This window comes from Pleurodeles waltl, chromosome 3_2, assembly GCF_031143425.1.
Source record: "Pleurodeles waltl isolate 20211129_DDA chromosome 3_2, aPleWal1.hap1.20221129, whole genome shotgun sequence".
Lineage (NCBI taxonomy): Eukaryota > Metazoa > Chordata > Amphibia > Caudata > Salamandridae > Pleurodeles > Pleurodeles waltl.
Window position 1 is genome coordinate 114,801,398 of NC_090441.1, and position 20,676 is coordinate 114,822,073.

General features: G+C 40.8%; 1 protein-coding gene across 1 annotated transcript in view; it reads right to left on the bottom strand.

The window, feature by feature from the left end:
- CALN1 (calneuron 1) overlaps window positions 1–20,676 on the bottom strand; it is a 1,401,504-nt gene that overhangs the window by 485,509 nt on the left and 895,319 nt on the right. Inside the window, exon 4 of the mRNA XM_069227270.1 lies at window positions 16,902–17,014. Coding sequence (XP_069083371.1) covers window positions 16,902–17,014 — 113 coding nt within the window. The remainder of the gene's footprint in view (window positions 1–16,901; window positions 17,015–20,676) is intronic.

Here is a 20,676-nt window from a genome sequence, read left to right on the forward strand (position 1 = left end):
CACAAATACATTGCACATTGCCTCTTAAGTTAAGCCTACCTGCTCTGTGCCAAGCTACCAGATGGTGAGCACAGGTTAATTTAAAGTGTGCATCTGGCTTAGCCTGACTAGAATTGTAATTCCTGCCAGGCCTGGGTCCATACCGCAACCAACCAGGAGTCCCATTTCTAACAGTAACCACTGGTAAAATACCTTTCCTGAGCTCTGTCGATAAGCAATGCACTTACAAATTAAATCAATTATCTTTGTAATACTTTACAGTGGACATCAACTGTCTCTTTTGTACTTACCTGACCATTCAGGCTCTAGGAATTGTATATAGAGTCAAAGACTAAGATGAGCGAATAATCATATCATTTCATATAAAAATATCATATGTGCTTATACTTCCCATTTCCAGCCTCGTCTCCTTTCTTCACCCAGCCCTTACTAGGAGAGGTTTTACCTCCACTGCTCCCAGTTCCCACTGGAACAAAGAAGAGAGAATCGAAGTAATGAAGATAAGCCTGTAACTAATCCGAGCATTAGTCCCAAATACATTCCATTACATTCAGAAGCAAATACATCAGTTATGTAAATTGTTAACTATCTATATTTCATATCCATTCACAACTGAGCTTTGTAAAAATGTTTGCTTTCTCTACCGGTCTGAATGTTCTCATGACAAGACAGAAAAATAGTGATTTTGTGGCATTTTATTGAAAATCATTGCCTGTCTTGAGAAACACGGCTGGTGGTGACTTGATGGCACTAGATTACGCAACGTATTCCCTTTTCAGGAGGGAAAAAGAACTGTTTTTCTGTCTGCATGGTCAGTTCATCCCAGAAAGGAAATGAAGCCCTGACTAGGGCTGGTACCTTGTCATGGAGAAGGAGCTCTGTGTCTCCCTTCACTGGGATACAGGGAGTTATAAGGGGCACTCCCATGCCTCACTGGCAAGAGTCGAAAAGATCCACAACCAATAACATGAAGTCCAACAAACTGATATAATCATGGATTGTGTACCCAGGTACAAAATATCAATTAGATCAAGTGACCCAGGTTTGTCAGGCAGTGGCTCTGTTTTGCCCATTTGTTAATAGCACCCTGTCTGTCAGCCATTACACTGATGGGCTACTCACGCTGGTGGCAGGATGGAAGGTTCCAATATGAGGCACCTTATGCTTAATTAGGAAGACTTTTTATTTGACAGAAACATGAGCTGATTCCTCTCCCTTCTACTGCCAACATTTGCAAGAGTGTGCATCTTTCTAAGAATTAACACGCGTGCTGATTTGGGGGGACTACTGGGTCAGAACATTATTCATGAATTATAGTAAAAGCTGGATACACAGACAGAACAAACACATCTTACTTCTTCTGCATGAACTGAGGTAGTTAGGGATTCAATCTGATCTGGGTGGATCAAGAGTCAAGAAGCTGCAACCCAATTTGGACAAACCACGTCCTTCCCCAATAACACAACTTTTAAGTTTAGGAATTAACTTATATGATCCAAATCGCCAAACCCACCCAAAATATAGCATCCAAAAGATGGTACTTACGGAATCACAGTTGCATATGAGAGATGTACAGTCATAACAATCTAAATGTAATTAACCTTGGACAGTGGTATTTTGGACCAGTCATGAGTTTGTTTTAAAGCACAGGGCCTTTGTTTGAACAGGAATTTATTCAACCACCCTTAAACGCATGAAATATAAATCATGTTCAGTACTTGCTCACAACCTCGACCAAGTCATCTCTCTACTTATGGAAATGCAACCACCGGGGTGGCTCTTCCGCTATGGTGGAGAAAAATCGCCCGAGTCAGCAGCAGCAGCTGCAAAACATTTGCTGTAAAAACATAACAAACATAGTTTATTATGTTTTTACTGCAAAAAGGGCTGGGCCACGGGCGTAACAGGGACAGAGGGGGAGTGCACCAGGACTCCCTCTCAGTGCGCATGTATGTTCGGCCGGCTGTCTAAGGGCTGGCCAAACATACATGCTCACTAGGCTCTCACCAACCGGCAACACAGTGCCGGGATGGAGAGAGCAGGCAGAGGCTCCTTCTGTGCATCAGAGCACCCTGGCACGGCTCTCCGTCCAATCCTATCGCTTCTTTCATGCTGCTGGCAGCATGAAAGCAGCACTAGGATTGGATGCAGGGCAGGGTGGGAGCCTGAGCTTGTGCCTGCAGCTGAGGAGCAGCGCAGTGGTGGCGAGACGAAAAAGGTTCGGTTTTTTAAAATGATTTTTTTTTTTGGTGGCTTCCCCGTCCCCCCATCCCAATCTGCCACGTGCCACCCCACCCATTCTCCCTCCCGCGAGTCGCGACTGGTATCTACTGCCACCAAGGTTCTCATTTAAGAACACTCATTAAGAGTAAGGATTACAAGATTGCATCTTGTTCAGTTTGTCAATTCAATAAACCCAAAGCCTGAAAAAGTGTGTTTAGCTTCATTTTCACTTCTGTAAATTGTGTGTTCAATAAACAACATACCCGGGAAAGTGCTCTGAATAAAAACAAGGATATGCAGTTAATCATCCTGCAACATAAAGTCGAATTACTACAGAGGGACAGCAGTCAAATAATATTTCATCAGATAAGCTTTGATTGCAGGAAATATTAATCCATTGTCAATCAAATTGACATTTTCAGTGTACCCGCGCATTATTTCTTTTCTGAATAAAATATAATTGAGGGGAAGAGGGGTTGGGAAAATATTGTGTTCCTTTTACTGCATTTACCCATAAATAGGCGAGAAAACGCAACCAAAGTACAACTGCGGTTACCCATCAGGAAGCCGACATAGGCGGCTAAAATATTGTCTGATGCAGAAAGTAAATCACCTTCTATTGTTCTAACAGTTAAAGCCATCCTAACTCTTGACTTGTGTCTTCTTCGATTAGTTTTGATTGTACACAGTTTTGTTGTGTGATTTTCAGTTGGTTTTTGATCAGCGTGGGCCCTTCTCTGTGTGACATGTTTTTAGTGATCCTGTACATCTTTCCAATCTATTCGTATTGCACTAATTCAACAGTGTTCATAAAACTTTGATTTGTGTTTTCCGTAACTCCACTCAAGGACTAAGGCTCATGGGCCAAATGTAAGAAGCCTTTTACCGGTCGCAAATGGATTACTTTGCGAGTTAATAGCCTATTACCGACTCACAAAAGTGGGTGTGCAACTCGCTGTTAGGAAGGGGCGTGTCCAGGGCGTCCCTTCCTAATAGCAAGTCGCACTGGTATGTAGGAATGCGGTTGCAAAACATTTGCAGTTACCACCAACTTCAGGTTGGTGGTAAGCCATTCGCAAAAGGGAAGGGGTCCCCAGGGACCCCTTCTCCTTTGTGATTGGAAGTTCAAAAATTGTTTAGGAGCAGGCAGTGGCCCCACAAACCACTGCCTGTTCTTAACTAATAAAAAGAAAACTTTTCATTTTTCTTTTTGTAATAATCCCGTTTTCCTTTAAAGAAAACGGGCTGCATTGCAAAAAAAAATAGCTTTAATGGAAAAGCAATCACAGACACAGTAGTCTGCTACCACAGAAGTCCAGGATCCCTGTGATTGTGGCCATTCTCAAATCGGTCGCAAATTGTGACCTGCCTAGTGAATTATAATGAGGCAGGTCTCTTGCGATCCATTTGCGAATTGCAAACAGTGTTAAACACACAGTTGTACATAGCAGTTTGCGATTTGCTAATAGGGAATTGCAAAAACTCATTATTAGAAAATCGCAAATCGGACCCCATATGTACAAAAGCCTTTTGCATTTCTTAATAGGCTGAATCACAATTTTGGCCTATTAAGAAATGTAAAATAGCCTTTTCCTATGTACAAAAGGGCTCGGTGGCATCACAAATTGTGATTTCTACACCATAGAAATCGCAATTTGTGATCACCAGAATAGGAAATCACAAATAGGGATTTCGTTTTTGTGATTTCCTAAGCACACGTACAAATGCAAAATGGGCATTTAGGAAATGCTATTACCATAGAATACCATTCGATGGTAACCATGTGCAAATTGCAAAAGGGCCCCCAAAATGCACTTTAGCCCCATTGATAGGGAAGGTCTTGCATTTCCTAAATAGCAATTAAGGAAGAGCAAAGTCATTCTTAACTATGGGCCTTAGGCCCATAGGTACCAATAGTTTATCATTTCCAAAATGAAGATTTCCTAGCAGGAAATGTGACTCTATTAGAATCGCAGTTAGGGAGTTGCAATTTTCTTACATTCCGTTTTGCACTTCGTAAATATCAACTTCCTAGGATTCGCTATTTAGGAAATGCAAAATGGAACTTTTGCACTTCTGAGCCTAAGAGCAGTAATGTTAACCATCTACTGAAGAGATACATTTGAAATTTGAGGAGGGGGCGGGCAACTCTTTTCCCATTATGGCTCAAAATTCACATTTGATGCGACCAGTTAATTATGCTAATCATATCCATACTGGTTAATGAGATTGAAGCCCCTGCCTCTATAAACGAGTGTTTTGCAGTCACTCTCACTTCAGAAGAGAGTGGCATGGTTTAGCTCACAGGTGAAAACTTGATGTGGGCCGTAGCACCCTTTAGAGGTGGTGAGTTCTGTCTGGCTCTTTCTGAAAAGTGTGAGAGCCACAGGTCCATCAGATGATGGGAACCTAAATTGGTATCTTGGGTACAAATGCAGATGAGCCCAGTTGTCTATGTCTTGGACCCTCTTTAAGCCTGCAAGTTGAGAACACTGAATGGACAAGGATTTGCTTGTGCAAAACTTGTGTTCGTCGGCACACGATCATGGCTCGCGGAGGACTAGGGATGGGCTTAACTTGGTTGATTCTGTGAAGCATAATCATGTGAAATTACCGTAACATTCTGCAAGATTATGCAGTCAAACAAGAAGAGTAACTCCTCATTTAGCGCTATTTTCTTAGTTCAGAAACATGCCCGCCACACATGTCCGAAATGGACACAGGGATGCATTTTACTCTAAGAAACAGAGCCCATGGCAACAGAACACAAATAGCAAGCAGCCACTTGCAGTAGGGTTTTTTACCAGAAATTGTTCTTAATTACAGGAGCGGGAGTAATCTTGTTATAATCAGTAATTCCATGTCAAAGAGTAATGCAGAATTACCAAAATTACTTCAATTACACTGGTGGAATTGAAAGTCAGCTCAAGCCTACCGAGGACCAGAGATGGACACAGTTGGCATACTAATAAGGGAGTAATGGCAGGAAGTCAAGGGGATGTATTTCCCTGTATGCTAAAACTTTGCTTGCAGATGGCACATGAGAGTTAGGAGTCCCCTCACTCAAGTGCAATGTACTAAGGTACAATAGGGTACAATATATGCACTTATATGGAGTCCTCTATTTCTGACACAGAGGAGAAATAATTTGCCTCTTCTATGAAGTGAATGACAGAACTGCTAGAGAAAGCTCTAGCCCACAGATCCATAAAATAAACTATTAACTCAATCTGTTGATAGTTGCATGAAAAGTATGAAGATGCTGTCTTCAACAGGGCTCAGAATTATTGTCCAATGAGAAATGTATAACAATGCTGCTTCATTATTGCACCAAAATGTCAGAACTAAAGTGTCAACTTTTCTCAGCAAGTATTCATCCCAGATGCAGATGTGTTGTGTTTAGCACAACCCTTGGTGCTACACAAGCGACAGTGACCTGGAAGTAGTTGGTAGGCCTGGATGAGATTATATGCTGTGTTGAGATCCATAGATTGTTAGATCATTGTCGTGAACTGGGGCTGGAGGTATTGCCCAACGCTTTGTACTGGAAACGTGTAAGGGATCAAAATTACAAACCCGATCAACATGAGTTTCTTTCGTTGAAGGAAAGTCTGGAGGTCAGTCCACTGTCTGTGCTAAGCCACACACATAATTTCAAGTAGAAGGTATTATGAGTTTAATATAAACATATGAATTGCCAATTGCTCATATGGAATAAGAGAATGTCTTAATTGTTGGTTACCTTGCTGGTCTGGCAAGAGTCAAACAGAAGATTTAACTCTTAATCTACAGAGAGTGCATAGTGGTGAAATTTAAGGTAACTTTTCAAGTCATAGGGTGAAGAGTTGGTGAACATATATTTGTTGTCTGTGTGTGCTTTGTTTTCAGTAATTACAAGTTCCACATCAAAGTACAGAGAGTAAGTTACACAGAGATAGATATATTGCTAAGGTATATTGTTGGACCTCACATCCTTGTTGTGGTTTTCTCCCAATGTTTTGCCTTCCAGCCTCCTGTTTTGCTGACTTCATTTTTGCTGGCTTTAGAATTTTATCACTGCTAACCAGTGCTAAAGTGTGTCTGCTCTCTCCTTTAAGCATAGTAACATTGGTTTACACCTAATTGGCACATTTTATTTACTTGTAAGTCCCTAGCAAAGGGGTACTACGTGTATCCAGGGCCTGTAGATTAAATGTTACTAGTCGACCTGCAGCACTCATTACAGCACTGACTCAAGTAGCCCTTTAAACATGCCTTAGGCCTGCCACTGCAGCCTGTGTGGACAGTTTTAAAACTGCCATTTCGTCCTGGCAAAATAAAACATTTGCCAGGCTCAAATGTTTCTTTTTAATACATATAACTCCCCCTAGGGAGGCCCTAAATAGCCCATAAGGTAAGGTGCTTCGTATTTAATTGGGTCATGTGTTTTTTGGTTTTACATGTCCTGGTAGTGAAAAACCTCTAAATTCATGTTTCACTACTGTAAGGCCTACCTCTTCCATAGGATAACATTGGTTACCTTTTTACACTAAATAGGTGCTTACGTTTGATTGCAAACAGGTAGAACTGTCATGTTTGGTCTCAAAAGAACTGTAATTTAAAATCCTCTTAAATGATAAAGTTAGATATTAAGTCATCGTTCTGAAAATGTCAGTTTTAGAAAGGTGGCATGTCCTTGTCCTAATCATTTGGGGCCAGATGTATCAAAATATTTTGCATCCGCAAACGGTGTGAATCGTAAAATTCCACTGTTTGCGAATGCAAAATAGCCTTTCATGATGTATGAAAGGCATTGCAGCCCCATTTTAGAGAAGTACAAATGTTAGCGATTCCCTAAAATTGCGACTCTGTGTAGGGAATCGCTGTTTGCGATTCCCTAAATAGGAAATCGCTAATAGAGAATTCCTATTTGCAATTTCCTATGCACAGGTATCAAGCATTTTTTAAATGCGAACTGGGCATTTAGGAAATGCAATTACCACCAACTCCAAGTTGGTGGTAACCATGTGCAATTTAAAGAAATGGATTAAAAATGCATTTTTTTAAATGACATGTAGCTCACTCATGCCCCTAGGACATGTGTGCACATTATGTATGCTCAATTGTTTTTGGAGGGTGCATCAAAGGGGGCCTTGGGCCCTTAGCACCCTTGGTTTTGCATTACCTAATTTGTGAATCTCTAAAAGGAATTTGCAAAATAGGAAATGCAAAACCATTTGCACCTAGGGGCCTTCAGGCCCATAGGAATGAATGGAGTCTCATTACCTAATAGCGATTCCCTAATAGCGATTGCAAATTTTAGGAAATTGCTATTAGGGAATCGATATTCTGTTACATTCCATTTTGCATTACCTAAATAGCGATTTCTTAAAATTAGCTATTTAGGTAATGCAAAATGGATCTTGGATACATCTGGCCCTTGGTTCCTGTAGCCTGTACCTTGGGTCACATGATTGTGAATATTTAGTGGCCTTTGCAAAATCCTCCCAGACAGTGAGACCAAATGGGACTAGGTCTTGGCAGGATGGGCCATTCTCCCAGGACTGGTGGATTGGAGCTGTTCCCTGCCCCACTTACATTTCAATGAGCTGCCTCCAGCACACTCACAAAGGAACTCATGGACCTGTGGAGGATCCCCAGAAGGACTTCTGAGGACAACCCTGCTGCTACCAGAGGACTCCCATGCTGCCTGAAGCCTGCTTTATACCCTCAGAGGACTGCCCTTCTGCTTGAGGTCTGCCTTGCTGCTTGATGCCAGGACTACCAGAGTGACTCCAAGGGCGAACTGACTGGTATCTTCTGTGAGCTACAGACACATAACAAACTCCAGAGATCTAAAATCTGCATCCGGCTTTTGTCTGGAGTGAGTCTTGTCCCCGCACAAGTGGTGCCCAGACGATCCTGGACCCTTGAAAGTAGGCTAAAGGTCCTCCTCCAGCCAAAACCTGAATCTTGGGAGTTAGGAATTTCCACAAAAAAGTGGCCTGAAAAAGGATTGGAGACTGGACACTACCTGGTCGTCGATCGGCCCGAGGTGCATCACCAGTCATCTTGACTTTGTGGTAGCTGCTGCGAAATTCTTCTCCACAGCAGCAAATCATGTTGTGCCAGACCTCTTGGAAAGGGTATCCAGCCTTGTGAGCGCTTGTCGGCTACAACCTGCAGCTTCATCCTTCCAGAGATTTTTGACATCCAAAAAAGTGACAAAATCTGAATGTAGAAATCTTCACCATGACCTCATCCAGTGGTTCACCAATGATAATGCCTCCTCCTGGGCCATCACTTACTGCCTTGCCCCACTGAACTTTACCTTCTCAGGAACTTTTTTTCAAAATATCTTCTAAGTCTGAATGCAAGCTGAGACTGGTTCCAATCCACCTCATGTAACTAAATCATGGTCCATTGCAACTGGCCTTCATGATTGACGTTGCCCTGGTCTCACATGGCCAGATACTCATGGTTGGCAGTTTGATCTTTCAGGCACTATTTCTCACTTAAAACTAAAAATTCAGAACTCCTGTTCTATGGATTGGATTTAATTCATTTTGTTTGTTTATTTATATGGTTTTTTTTATTTATTACATTTTAGTCTATTTTTCTACAATGGTGTGGGATTTTTCTTGTGTTGTGTTTTCACTTTATTACTGTTTGTGTGCTGCATACATACGTAACACAGTGCCTCTAAGTTCTGCCTAATTTATTTTGTGCCAAGCTACCAGAGGGTTAAGCATAGGTTAAATTAGTTACTTTTGTGGTTCACCCCGACAAGGAATGTGGTTGTTGCTTGATTTGGGTTTTCCCCCTCCAATCAAAACTCAATTTCTTCTACCTTCTTTCTATCACCTATTACAAGCTCTACATGAAGATATAGCAGTTGTGCCTGCATTGGTTAAAATCACTCGCTCACATGTTTTTGTCATAATGCTACCTACAAGCCTACACCAACCATACAGACTCATGGGAAAAGAGTCCACACGACCATGTTTTGAGGTAAATCAGCACACAGGGGACCACGTAATCCGGGTGCTGCATTATTCTAGGATGCCTAGAAATGTCCTCTTTTCAATGAGACGGGAACACTCCAGGATGCAGCAATTTATTTTGTCTGGAGCACTGGAAATATTTCCATGCTCTTCAGCACAGCTTTAATCTCTCCCCTTCAGTAATATGCTGTTATGGGTACAATTAAACACACATAGAAGGGTGAAATGAAATATAGAGCATGCCTTGGCACAGCTTATATTATGGTGGCACACAATGGATGCTAACAGACAGACCAATTAGGAATTTTGCCCAAAACATGTCAACTCTGATAAGTTCCCGTGTAAAAATAATGCCTGTGGCTTGTTGGCATTTGCTAGATCTGTGACTCCTACATCAATAACTGCATAGGCTTCTGTTAGGACATGGCATTTCAACACAATTTGGTGCACAGAGATTACAATGTTTCAAGGGATCTCTTCTAATAATGCAATAAAACAAGAATCAAATAGAGCTTAGTTTTAGGATTTCAAAGCATTTTAAATTCATTAAGCTATACTTATTCATTGAGGCTTGAAGTTTATGGTATAGTGATAACACTATGCCTTTGCGATGTGTGACAGTGATGTGAGACACCATGAGCATAGTAAAAAGAATAATGGATTTAAAAAACTATATACAGACAGGCACATCACCTACATTGTGTATGATGTTGTAAGAAAAGGTACTTAAAGCTTGTATCACAACTTAATATAATTGCAGAATTGTAGGAATGCGGCCTCCAGCCCCTCAATAATCTTACTGTTTATCTACCTTAGGCCCAGATTTACTAAGCCCTTGCATTGTCATTGCATCATGCAAGGTGACGCAAGGCAACTCAATTGCTTAAATGGTATTTACTAAGCAACGCAAAGCCACTATCACTGCCTTGCGCTACTCTGCATTAGGAAGGTGTTCCACGGGTGAAGTGTACACGTTCCCACACATCCACCCATGGATTTTGGACCATTCCCAGATTTACTAAGGATACTAAACCTGGGAATGCACCCAAATGGTATGTCATCCCATCAGAAGCAGAATAGGGAGAAATATGTTTATTTCTCCTCGTTATTTCTTATTTCTACATGTTCTGCATTCTGGGGTACACGTGAAAAGAGGAAATGTCTCTGAGGATTGTTTTTGTGCAGGAAAGTGCAGAAAAACAATCTCACCTATAAAGCAGGCACCCTTGCACCATGGTGCCAGGAGGCCTGCATTTGTGGTAGGCAGCACTCAGTGCATCTATGCAGGGAGAGAGCAGGAATGTGTCATATTTTAGTAGATGTAGCACATTTCTGCTACCTTTCTGTCACATAGTGCAGCAAGGTGTCTTGCTGTGTTGCAATGCATGACTGTTTGTTAAATCTTCCCCTTAGTTTCCATCCATATTTTAGCTATTGAAACTTTTAGCTTTTTGAGTCATCACACTTGCTATTCTCCTTAATGCCAAACCTACATACATATTTTGCATGCTGTTGGAAAATACCATCTTTTGCGTGGTGTACCCACAGATTTTTGCCTTGACTGTTTTGCTGGCTGTAGGATTCTGTGCACTTTACCCCTGCTAACCAGTGGTGATGTGCCTGTGCTCCCCGTTTAAACCTGATGAAATTGACATACCCCTAAGACGCATCTGTACCTCACCTATAGCACAAAGTGTACAGAGGGCCTGTAACTTAAAAGTCACCAGTGGGTTGCAGCACACATTGTGCCACCTACTGCAGTGACAGTGCAAACAGGACTGCAGGACTACCATTTGTAGCGTGGCTGTGCAGTTTTAAAACTGCATATTCAACCTGTTAGAATAACCCCTTTTGACAGGCCTGAATCTCTCTTTTAAATATTAAAAAGTCGCTCCTAAGAAGGCCTTACTGCCCATAAGGCAGGGTGCATGGTATTTCAAAGAAGCACATGTATAAAAGTTTAATGTTAAGCATCTCCTTACAGTGAAAAGGTCCTAAAAACTATTCTCACTGTAGCAGGATAGGCTGTTCCATAGGAAAGCATCGGGACAACATATTAAATTTAATAATGTTATTTAAGGTTAGGAGGAAACAGTTACAAATTTCATTTCTTGACTTCATAACTGGGCTGCAGCACGCACCAGAGCAGAGGAGGGAGGCAACTGCTGAGGAGGACTCGTCGTCGTTAGACAACAAGGAGAGGAGGACCCCCGGAAAGACCTAGGTAAGTCCTCATCTCGTTTGTTGTTGTTTGTGCACACTGGTGTACAAACAAGGACTGAACTGGCCCTGGTCTGAATTCAGGCTAGGTCCGTAGGCAGCGAAGTCTGCTGTTTCAGGCCTGTTGTGCACAGGCCAGTCCTGTGTGCACTGCACAGGGCCGTAGGCAGCAAAAGAAAGCTGCTCTTTCAGGCCTCTTGTGCACCGGCTTGCCCAGTGTGCAGTGTACACAGGGCAGAGCGGTGCACAAGAGGCCGGGCAGCTTTCACTGCCTACGGCCCTGGCCTGATTTCAGGTCAGGGCTGTAGGCAGTGAAAGAAAGCTGCCATTTCAGGCCTCTTGCAAACCGGCCTGCCCCCTGTGGACTGCACCGGGGACAGGTCGGTGTGCAAGGGTCCTGAAACGGCAGCTGTCACTGCCTACAGCCCTCCTGAAGGTGTCCATCTCTGAAGCGTTTATCAGGTTCGGGTCTGGCTGACCAGGCCCGACCCTACGTAGCGCTTCCGAGATGGGTGCATTTTGGGGGGCTGCGCAGAGCACGGAACACCGGCTTCGCGGAATTCCACTGAGCTTTTTTCAACTCCGGGGAATTTTGCAAAGTCAGACTCCGTTGACTCCTCCAAGGGCCTAGTGATAAATAGTTGGGTGCTGGGGCTTTTAGTGAGGTGCCTATCGGATTTCACCAGGAATTTTACATACAAATAAAAACGCACACACACTCTTTCCCTCAGTTATTTCACAAAATAATGGGCCATATGTGCATTTTCCCATAGATATAGAATGGGTAAAACACTTTGGTACATCTGGCCCAATGTGCTTTCTCTCACTCAGGTCCTCTACCAATCTGCATCTCTCCCTTTCCGCTGCTCCTAAGCCCCTCTTGTGCGCCAGCTTTTCGTATAATGTATTTTAACATAATGTGCCAGCGTGATTGTTAGTAAATATGAAGCTCACATCCCAAGTCTTACAGACTTACTTACCCCAGTCTTACAGGCCAACATACGCCCCTGCCTGAGGTAATGAGCATGAAACGGGGTTCTGAAGGATGGTCTAACGCCCCTTCTTCACATTTAACATAGGGCTTTTTTCTGATATGTGTTTTTTCTAATATGTCTACAAAGGTAGACAGGGGTTTGCACAAAAACCGGATTGTTCTTCAAGGCATGCGTACCATAGAGCAAGGTTTAAAACTCACCATATTTTTCCAACTTTGCATGAGTGCTGCACTGATCAGCACGCATACAAAATGGAAAAAGTGTTAAACCAAAGTTTTTGTACTGGAAGGGTGTCTTGTCCTTAATAGACCACACACAGCCGTTCACTATGGTGGAAGGGTGTGTATGATGACGTATGGCAGCCTAAGTACACCGGCACGTGAGGAGTTAAAAACAGAGACATATCTTAGGCGCTATGGCACAATTACCCACTAAGGTTTGATGCAACATAAAATAATAAGTTTGGTTGCTGTGCTGCAATATGCCAAAACTTAGTAAATCACAATAGCACTTCATGGTTCAAAGAAACTGTTAGTTGTTAACCTCAAAAAAGTATTTATAGACTTTTTAAAACCAAAATTGCAATACCAAGCTTCACCATTTAATGTTATTAAAATGAAACCCTAACGCCTGCAACCGTTTACCTTATCCAGTCATTTTATTGATGATACACTTTTTTACGTTAAGTGATGTCACTTCCTGTGATGTAATATGGGTCAAAGGCTGGGTAATGTTTCTTCTGCTACCTCAAGCATTCTGGTGAAGTGACTTCCATTACTAAAGGTCATGTGTTAATCAAGGTGAGTTAACATCTTGTGAGGCTCTAGCGACAACAATAGTTTGAGAATAAACTATCTTCCCCCTTTAAGCAAGTGCATGACTTTACATGGTAAAAAACAACAACTCTGTGGCTTCAGGAATCTTTTGAATCCGTTGTCCACCACTGGGATGTGGTAGGAGTTTCATGATGTCACACCTCTTTATTGAAACTGTGTTAGAACAGAAGGGGAACTTGGGATTAGTGGTGCGTAATCAGCTACAGTGACAGTCCAGGAGGTCATCATCTGTGAACTAAACCTATATTGCCATGAACATGCGATAGAGACATAAAGATGTTTGAATTAAAATCTAGGCTGCTGGCATGTACTAGTAATATGGAATGCTGCGTATGTCTTCCAGTGTTTCTTCAGAGCTCTCACTTATTTGCAGATTAGAGGACAGAAGAACACAGAGTTGACCAATGTTAAACAGGTGAAGGACGTGAGGCTGCAGCACAGATATGCTTGCTTCCCAGGTCAATATCTGGTGTTTATCAAACTCTTACAAGTAGCCTAGAGTCTGAGTCTGAGCAATCTCAATCTGGGCAAAAATAAGAGCAGAAACATAAGTTAAAATAGTTACTACCCAAGAGTACACAATTTAGGAAAATGGGGAGGTGGGATATAAATCCATGACTTCTGGTTCCCAGAGACAAACTTGCCCACAACAAGACAACAACTGGAGTGTAAATTGACTGAATGGCATGACTGGAATTGACATGGTGTCGGTGTGTGTCAAAATATAATTTCGAAAAATTCATGGTACTGTAGTTTTACTGGCAAAATATCGAGGACAAAACTACCGAGAAGGTAAGTGCATATAGGTAATATATATTTAGTATAAATAACTCTACGTACTTTAAGGATACATGTATTGGTATGGTGCAAATATGTAGCATTAAGTAAAGTAAACCTATACTTACTAATATATTCTCCTCTTCTCACTGTTTTTGGTCCTTAGTAGTTTCCCCACACTATTATGGTAGCATATTATTTTTGAAAGGATATTTGGGTGAAATACTTAGAGTGATGGGGACCAAGCCCAAACCTTTAACAGTGTTTAGTATCAGCATATTATGTGTTACAGCCAGAATTAGATGCCAAGTTCCATTGTTCCATGGCTGAAATACCCATTCGACTACATCTTGTGGTGATACCTGCTCACCCCAGTAAATTGCCCACTTTGTTGGTGATTCCATCAGCGTTTTTCGTAGAACTTGCTATCTGAACTGAGCTTGTTCCAATGCACTCTTACTGACATTTCAGTCTTTTTCTTTTTCTTTTAAGCCCAGGTAGTCGGTGGTTACTTGCCAAGTCTGTGGTTGATACTGTTGTTTACATTTGGTATCTTAGGTCCTAAAGCACTATTCCATTTCACTCATGTTTATTCGTGGGCAATTCCCAATCCTTATGGGTGAGAAACCAGCTGTCCGGTGAATTTAAGGACTTCTGCCTTCTTGTGTGTGCTGAGAAGGCAATGTAAGTCAAGTCAAACCTACTCACTTTAGCATTTTGCAGCTTGTGCATTGCACCCATTTGCATAACGATTTCATACATATCGCCGGTGCATGCAACATTGGTTGTGGTGCACAAAGACCTTTCATTACTTCATACAGAGTTTGGCATTAGAGGAAACATTAGTTGTAACTTTTCTGGAGGTTCCTTATTCCCTGAGCAGATACTTCAAGACCTTTCATTACTGCAAATAGAGGATGACATTAGAGGGAGCATTAGTTGTAACTTTTCTGGAGGTTCCTTATTCCCTGATCATATACTTCGAGACTTCTGCTGTAAAATGCTTGAATCCAGACTTCTGATTCCTGTATTTTAATGGTTCCAACATGTCATAGCACAGACATGCACCACATATGCCACACAATGACCTGACCCTTTGCACTCACACCAAAATGTAGTGGTCGAGTATCCCTCTATTCACTAGTCAATCAGTCTTCCCATAATAGGCACATCTTTGGCTTGAGGTACTCAATACTCAATTTCCAAATACATCAATTACCCCTCTTCTTTGAAAAGCAAATCACTTGCCAATTCAAAAAAATATATTCAACTGAATGATTTTCCAGCTTCTGTGGTGTTTGGGTATTGCAAAAAGAATCTAGGGCCAGATGTACCAAAGGGTTTTACCCATTCTGTATCTATGGGAAAATGTGTTCGTACATATGGCCCCTAGTGTTTAACAACAACATTAAAGATTTCAGAAACAAAGTTGCAAATGATTTGTAGATGGTTTCAACACTGATTCTCGCATCACTGCAAAAAAAGGGAGTTAACCTTGCTAGGATTTCACCTCAGAAGCCTCAAAGAATTGGGAAATGTCTACGGAGGCTTTTAGTTAAGCAGAGGTGTCTCCACAGACACCAACAATCATTCATTATTACATTGCTAAAACCCAGTAACTCGTATAGACAGGCGCAGCAAGTGTGGAGCCTGTAAATAGGCCACCACAAATTGCCCAAGCAGACAAAAGCAATCAGACACTTTCTGACAAATCACACAGCCTGCCACCAAATCCAGAAACTGAGATGACAGATTTTTTTGTGCAAGCTTCCAAACTTTAGAACAATGTTCTCTTCCATTAAAGATCCAATCCAACCCACTCTCCTTCAGGAGACCGATAAACGCCACCCACCTCATCACTTTTACTGGCCGATAAAAGCCTGCAGCACTAATGTTCGCTTTGTTCACAGCAAGAGCTGTGAACAAAGCCCCACGGAGCCCGAGGGGATCTTAATCCCCTCGGGCTCCGTGAGGATTTTTTTTATTTAATAGAACATTCTGCCCTGAGTGGCACCCGGTGTAGTGGGCTCTACCGGTTATTAAAGGCCCTCACCTTCGGCTCGGGCCTTTAACGCGGGAGCGGGCCTTTAATAGCCGGTAGAGCCCGCTACGGCGGGGTCTAAGGCTATATTAACACATACTATTTTGGCTTAATCAAGCACTATTATGTACAATAATGACTACCAGAGTGCTGGGTTGCACATTTCAATTGGGTATATTAGCTATTCAGAGTGACATTTTATAAGTTGTCTTTAAATTTTGACATTTTAGTTAAATATTAGATATTTAAAACAACAGATTACGTTTTAAATGCTTGACGATAGATCTCTTTCATTAATGATCGCACCTTAGGAGAAATATATATTATTTTCAGCATTGATCAGATGCAGATCTGAAAAAAGGAATTCAAGGAAGAAAAATATCCTCTATGCACTGATACATAGATCACTGTGCAGCCACTGTAATGATCACTGAAGAAATATGCATGATGAATTTACTTCATTACTTCAGTTCTGGTTACTTAGCTTGCTGCCTTTCACCATGCAGACATTTTATTATGGCATTTCTGTAGTGTAGATCCTACTGCATGGGTCATTGAGTGACTCGCACAGAACTACAGATTACATAGAACTAGCTAACGGCACAGGGAGATCAAGATTATGTGTGGAGTGATAGGTGCAGTGCAACAAACAGAGTAGAACAAAAACAGAAGCAAAAGTATCATTAAATCTTATGGGAATCTTACCTGCTGAAAGATCAAGATTTTAACTACAAAAAGATACTGTACCAATGAGATTTTCCCCACCAGATGATCCTGTAAGGATGAGGCCTAGCTTCCAAAAGATAGTGCAGGGATAAGATCTTACCTGCCAAAAGATACTGTCTATCTTGTTTCCAAGAAAGCCATCTCGCCCTTCAGTCGACACCAGCTTGGGTCCAAGGATTGTCATAAATTCATCAAAATCAACTTGACCATCCCCTGAAAAAAAAAAAACAATAAAAATGGTGCATTGATCTTTTGGCATGCACAATGAGCCCATGCTTGCTGGCGCAGTCATTTTATGACCAACCGCAGCTGTGCATTTAAGTGTAAGATTTGTATCTTGGTTCTTGAGTTTTCTAGCATTAAAACCATGATGCGCTTGGTAGAGAATGACCAATGGTGGAATCAGACTGGTATACCCCTTATTATGTGTACTACATTAACTTTCAAATTAGGTGGCACTGGTGTTTGTGTCTGATTTCATATCACTATTTCCTACAAATTCTGCATTTCAGTGGGCTTTATGCATGCACATATCCCTCCAAGTAATACCAGGAAGAATTTGCATAGACATTGCATTAATTTTAATAACAAGAGTAAAACCCATCGCAAAAACTGTTCCTGCATGTTAATCTCTTTTAAGTGGGAAAACAGAATTGGGTGCAAAATGTCCGGGGGAAAAACTGTTTCAATCCTTTAATGGCATTTCACCACTATGCTTGTAATAAGGCCTTTTTCGGGGCTGATGGCCAACTTCTCTCACAGAGAATGGGTTATTAGACATCTATTAAACTTCACATTTAAATTGATTCACATTGTTTCATGAGACAGATTGTTAGAGGTTCCTGGAGTCTAATGGGGCTGTTGGTTTCTGTTACTATTTCTATTCATGTAATAAAATGGTTCTATTTTGTCAGTGGACATGTGCAGCTCATGATCCAGGTGCCATTAAATCCAGGAAAAATGCAATACTAGTTTATTTGAGTGCATCTAGGCTAACAGCACTTTTCATGTTTCAACACTTCGTGGCTTGTTTCGAGTAGTAAAGATGTGAAAAACATTCACTAATCAAATTATCCACATTTCTCCCATTTAGCTGTTTTTGGCGTGACCGTATTTCAGAATATTGTTACAGAAATATAATCTCACATATTTGTTATGTGTTAAATATCCTTTCGAAAAAACATTGTCCCATTGGATGTAGTTTTTTTCTTATCAAATACAATGGGTGATATTTTTTATAAATTACATTTATGAAAAGAGTTTTATGTTAGATGATATTCTGATAATGATATTCCCAAATTAAAATGTTGGTACTCATTCCACGTAGGCGATCCTTCATACAGCTTGTAGCAGAAGTCGGTCTCAATTGGGTTTACAGGTAATGGAAGAGCACCACACGTCTCATGCTTTTCCCAAGGAAAAACCTGGCAAAATGTCACAAGACAAATGGCCTAAATGTAGAAAAGACATACAGAAATTGGTGCAGAAACACTGTACCCTGGGAATCTCCACCGTTCTATACGGAGAATCTTGGACTAGAGCAGTAAAAATGCATCTCTAAATAACTGCAAACTGTAATATTGGAATTTCTAAGTCCATTATTACTGCATTGTAAGTGCTGTTATAAGGGCATATTTATTACCATTTTACAAATGTTGACATGCCCCATTATTGCACTAATGTACACTTTGTTTGACACCAGAAAGAAAAGTGTGGATATGCCCTTTACAAACCAAATTACAGTATTTTCAGCAAGCTATTCTTAATGTATAAAGGAAAATTGACAAGCCCTCATTACGAGTGGCCCAGTGGGAGATGCAATAATTATTGCAACTCTAAAAATCCAATCCCCTGCCTATTTCAAATTCAACTTGCCTGGTAAATGTCAGCGTGCTTGAACTACTAAAATGGAACCCCAGGGGTCTGTAAACTTCCAACAAATATATAGTTGTGAAACCAGTGCTAACAGGTGTTTGCTCAGCCGAGTTCAATTTCCTGAGCAACTAGTAATGAGGGCTGAATTCTTAGTAATACACCATATATTCACTGTGGTAATGTAATATTTTCACTAATGGTATTGTCACAGATTTACAAATATTGAAATGGGGCTTTAATTCTTCTCCTGGCTATTGGGTCCTGTATAGAACTTTTATTCATTATTCACATATTATTGGTTATAAGGGAATACAAATGTATTAGTCAAGGTATTGTATTTGAAGATGAAAAAAGAGAGATATAAATAGTCTAATAAACTGGGATTGTAAGGCATTAGTCCAGGAGAGTGCCCCCTCTGACATACCATAATGAGATGTAAAAAAACACCAATAACTCACAAAATTATTTTGAAGAAAATGTCAGAAAGAGAGACACTAGACTAAAAATTGGCAACCCCCACCATCTCCCCAAACAAGTCAATTACAGTCCAATTCTACATAATGAAGGTTTGCTCTACTACTATGGTTGACTTACTAAAAATGTTAACCCTCCAAAACCTTAAGGCTTCCAGGCTGACCTTATACTTCCACTTCTTTGTATATAGGGAATTCCCCCAGTTGCATTAAAACTGGACAGGTCAATACACAATTATTACACATACAGTGGCCACTCTTTCCTAGCAAAGTTAAGTGTATGTTAAACATTTAGAGGTCAATAAATAGTATCATTAGATTTCACCAGTATCCCGTCAGACCATCAAATGGCTTTGAACAAAACTACTTTATCAGTTTCACTTTAAACATAAGTTTACTTGTTTTTTCTAAATCATAACACAATATGTAGAGTAAACAAATAAAGATGTATAGTTATGCAAACCAATACAGAAATTACATTTAAAATTAATTAAAAAGCTTAAATAAAATGATTTTAAAAACCAGGCAGGAGTGATGTATGCATTTCGATCTTAGAAGCTGATTATTTCAGTCCTGCCATACCCAGCTAAATGAACCTGCAAGTACTGTCTACTAGACACACACATACACACACACACATACACACACAAAACAAATGGCCCTCTTGACATGTCAAGTCTGATATAATCTTACATCTTTACCACTCAACCTGCCACCATTTTAAGGAACATGGGGCCAGATGTAGGTACATTCTGAATTGCGTCACTGAGTAAAATGGGGTGTAATTACAGGGGATAATGGCGCTCAGGAAACTGGTTAGCCAAATAACAAATTAGGGGTTGCCTACACAAGGGAAGACACCCATCCCTTCAAGGTTCAAAAGAACCCAACAAAACTTCACATGATATGTGGCCCCCCCCTTCACAAGTAATTGTATCACCAATCAAATCAGTCAAAATTCAAGTGAGTAAAGTTCAAAAAGAAACGCAAACTGAAATTTCCAATCTAGTCTTAATAAAGTCCAATCAGGTCCTGAAGTTTATTGGATCATATCTTCAAAATTACAGCTTTCTTCATGGAAATACATTCTAAGCCGAGCCAACACGTGTTTCGTCATGGGAAGGTTCTTTTAGTCCCAACGACTTCTTCAGGGCTCTACATTATAAGTAAACAATTTACATTAGAAACCAAAATGCTCAAACCGCAAGAAGTTAAATTATCATAATACTATATAAAGGTCCCCTTAATGTTAAATGAAGAAAAGAAAGAAAAGAGAAAAATTGACCCACACGTAATGCGAGATGGAAAGTGATTCCCTTAATTATGAATTAGCCCTTGACAGTGTGAGAAGCAAATGCACACCTCCTTCAAAGATTCACCAATTCACCACATGCAGATGGACACAGTGCTACCAAGCAACATCTAATGTCTAGAGTGTCATAATTAACTACAGTCTCATAAATTAACACCGTAACCCAATCCCTAAATCTCCAAATTAATACCAAATGTTAACGACAGTCAGTACCC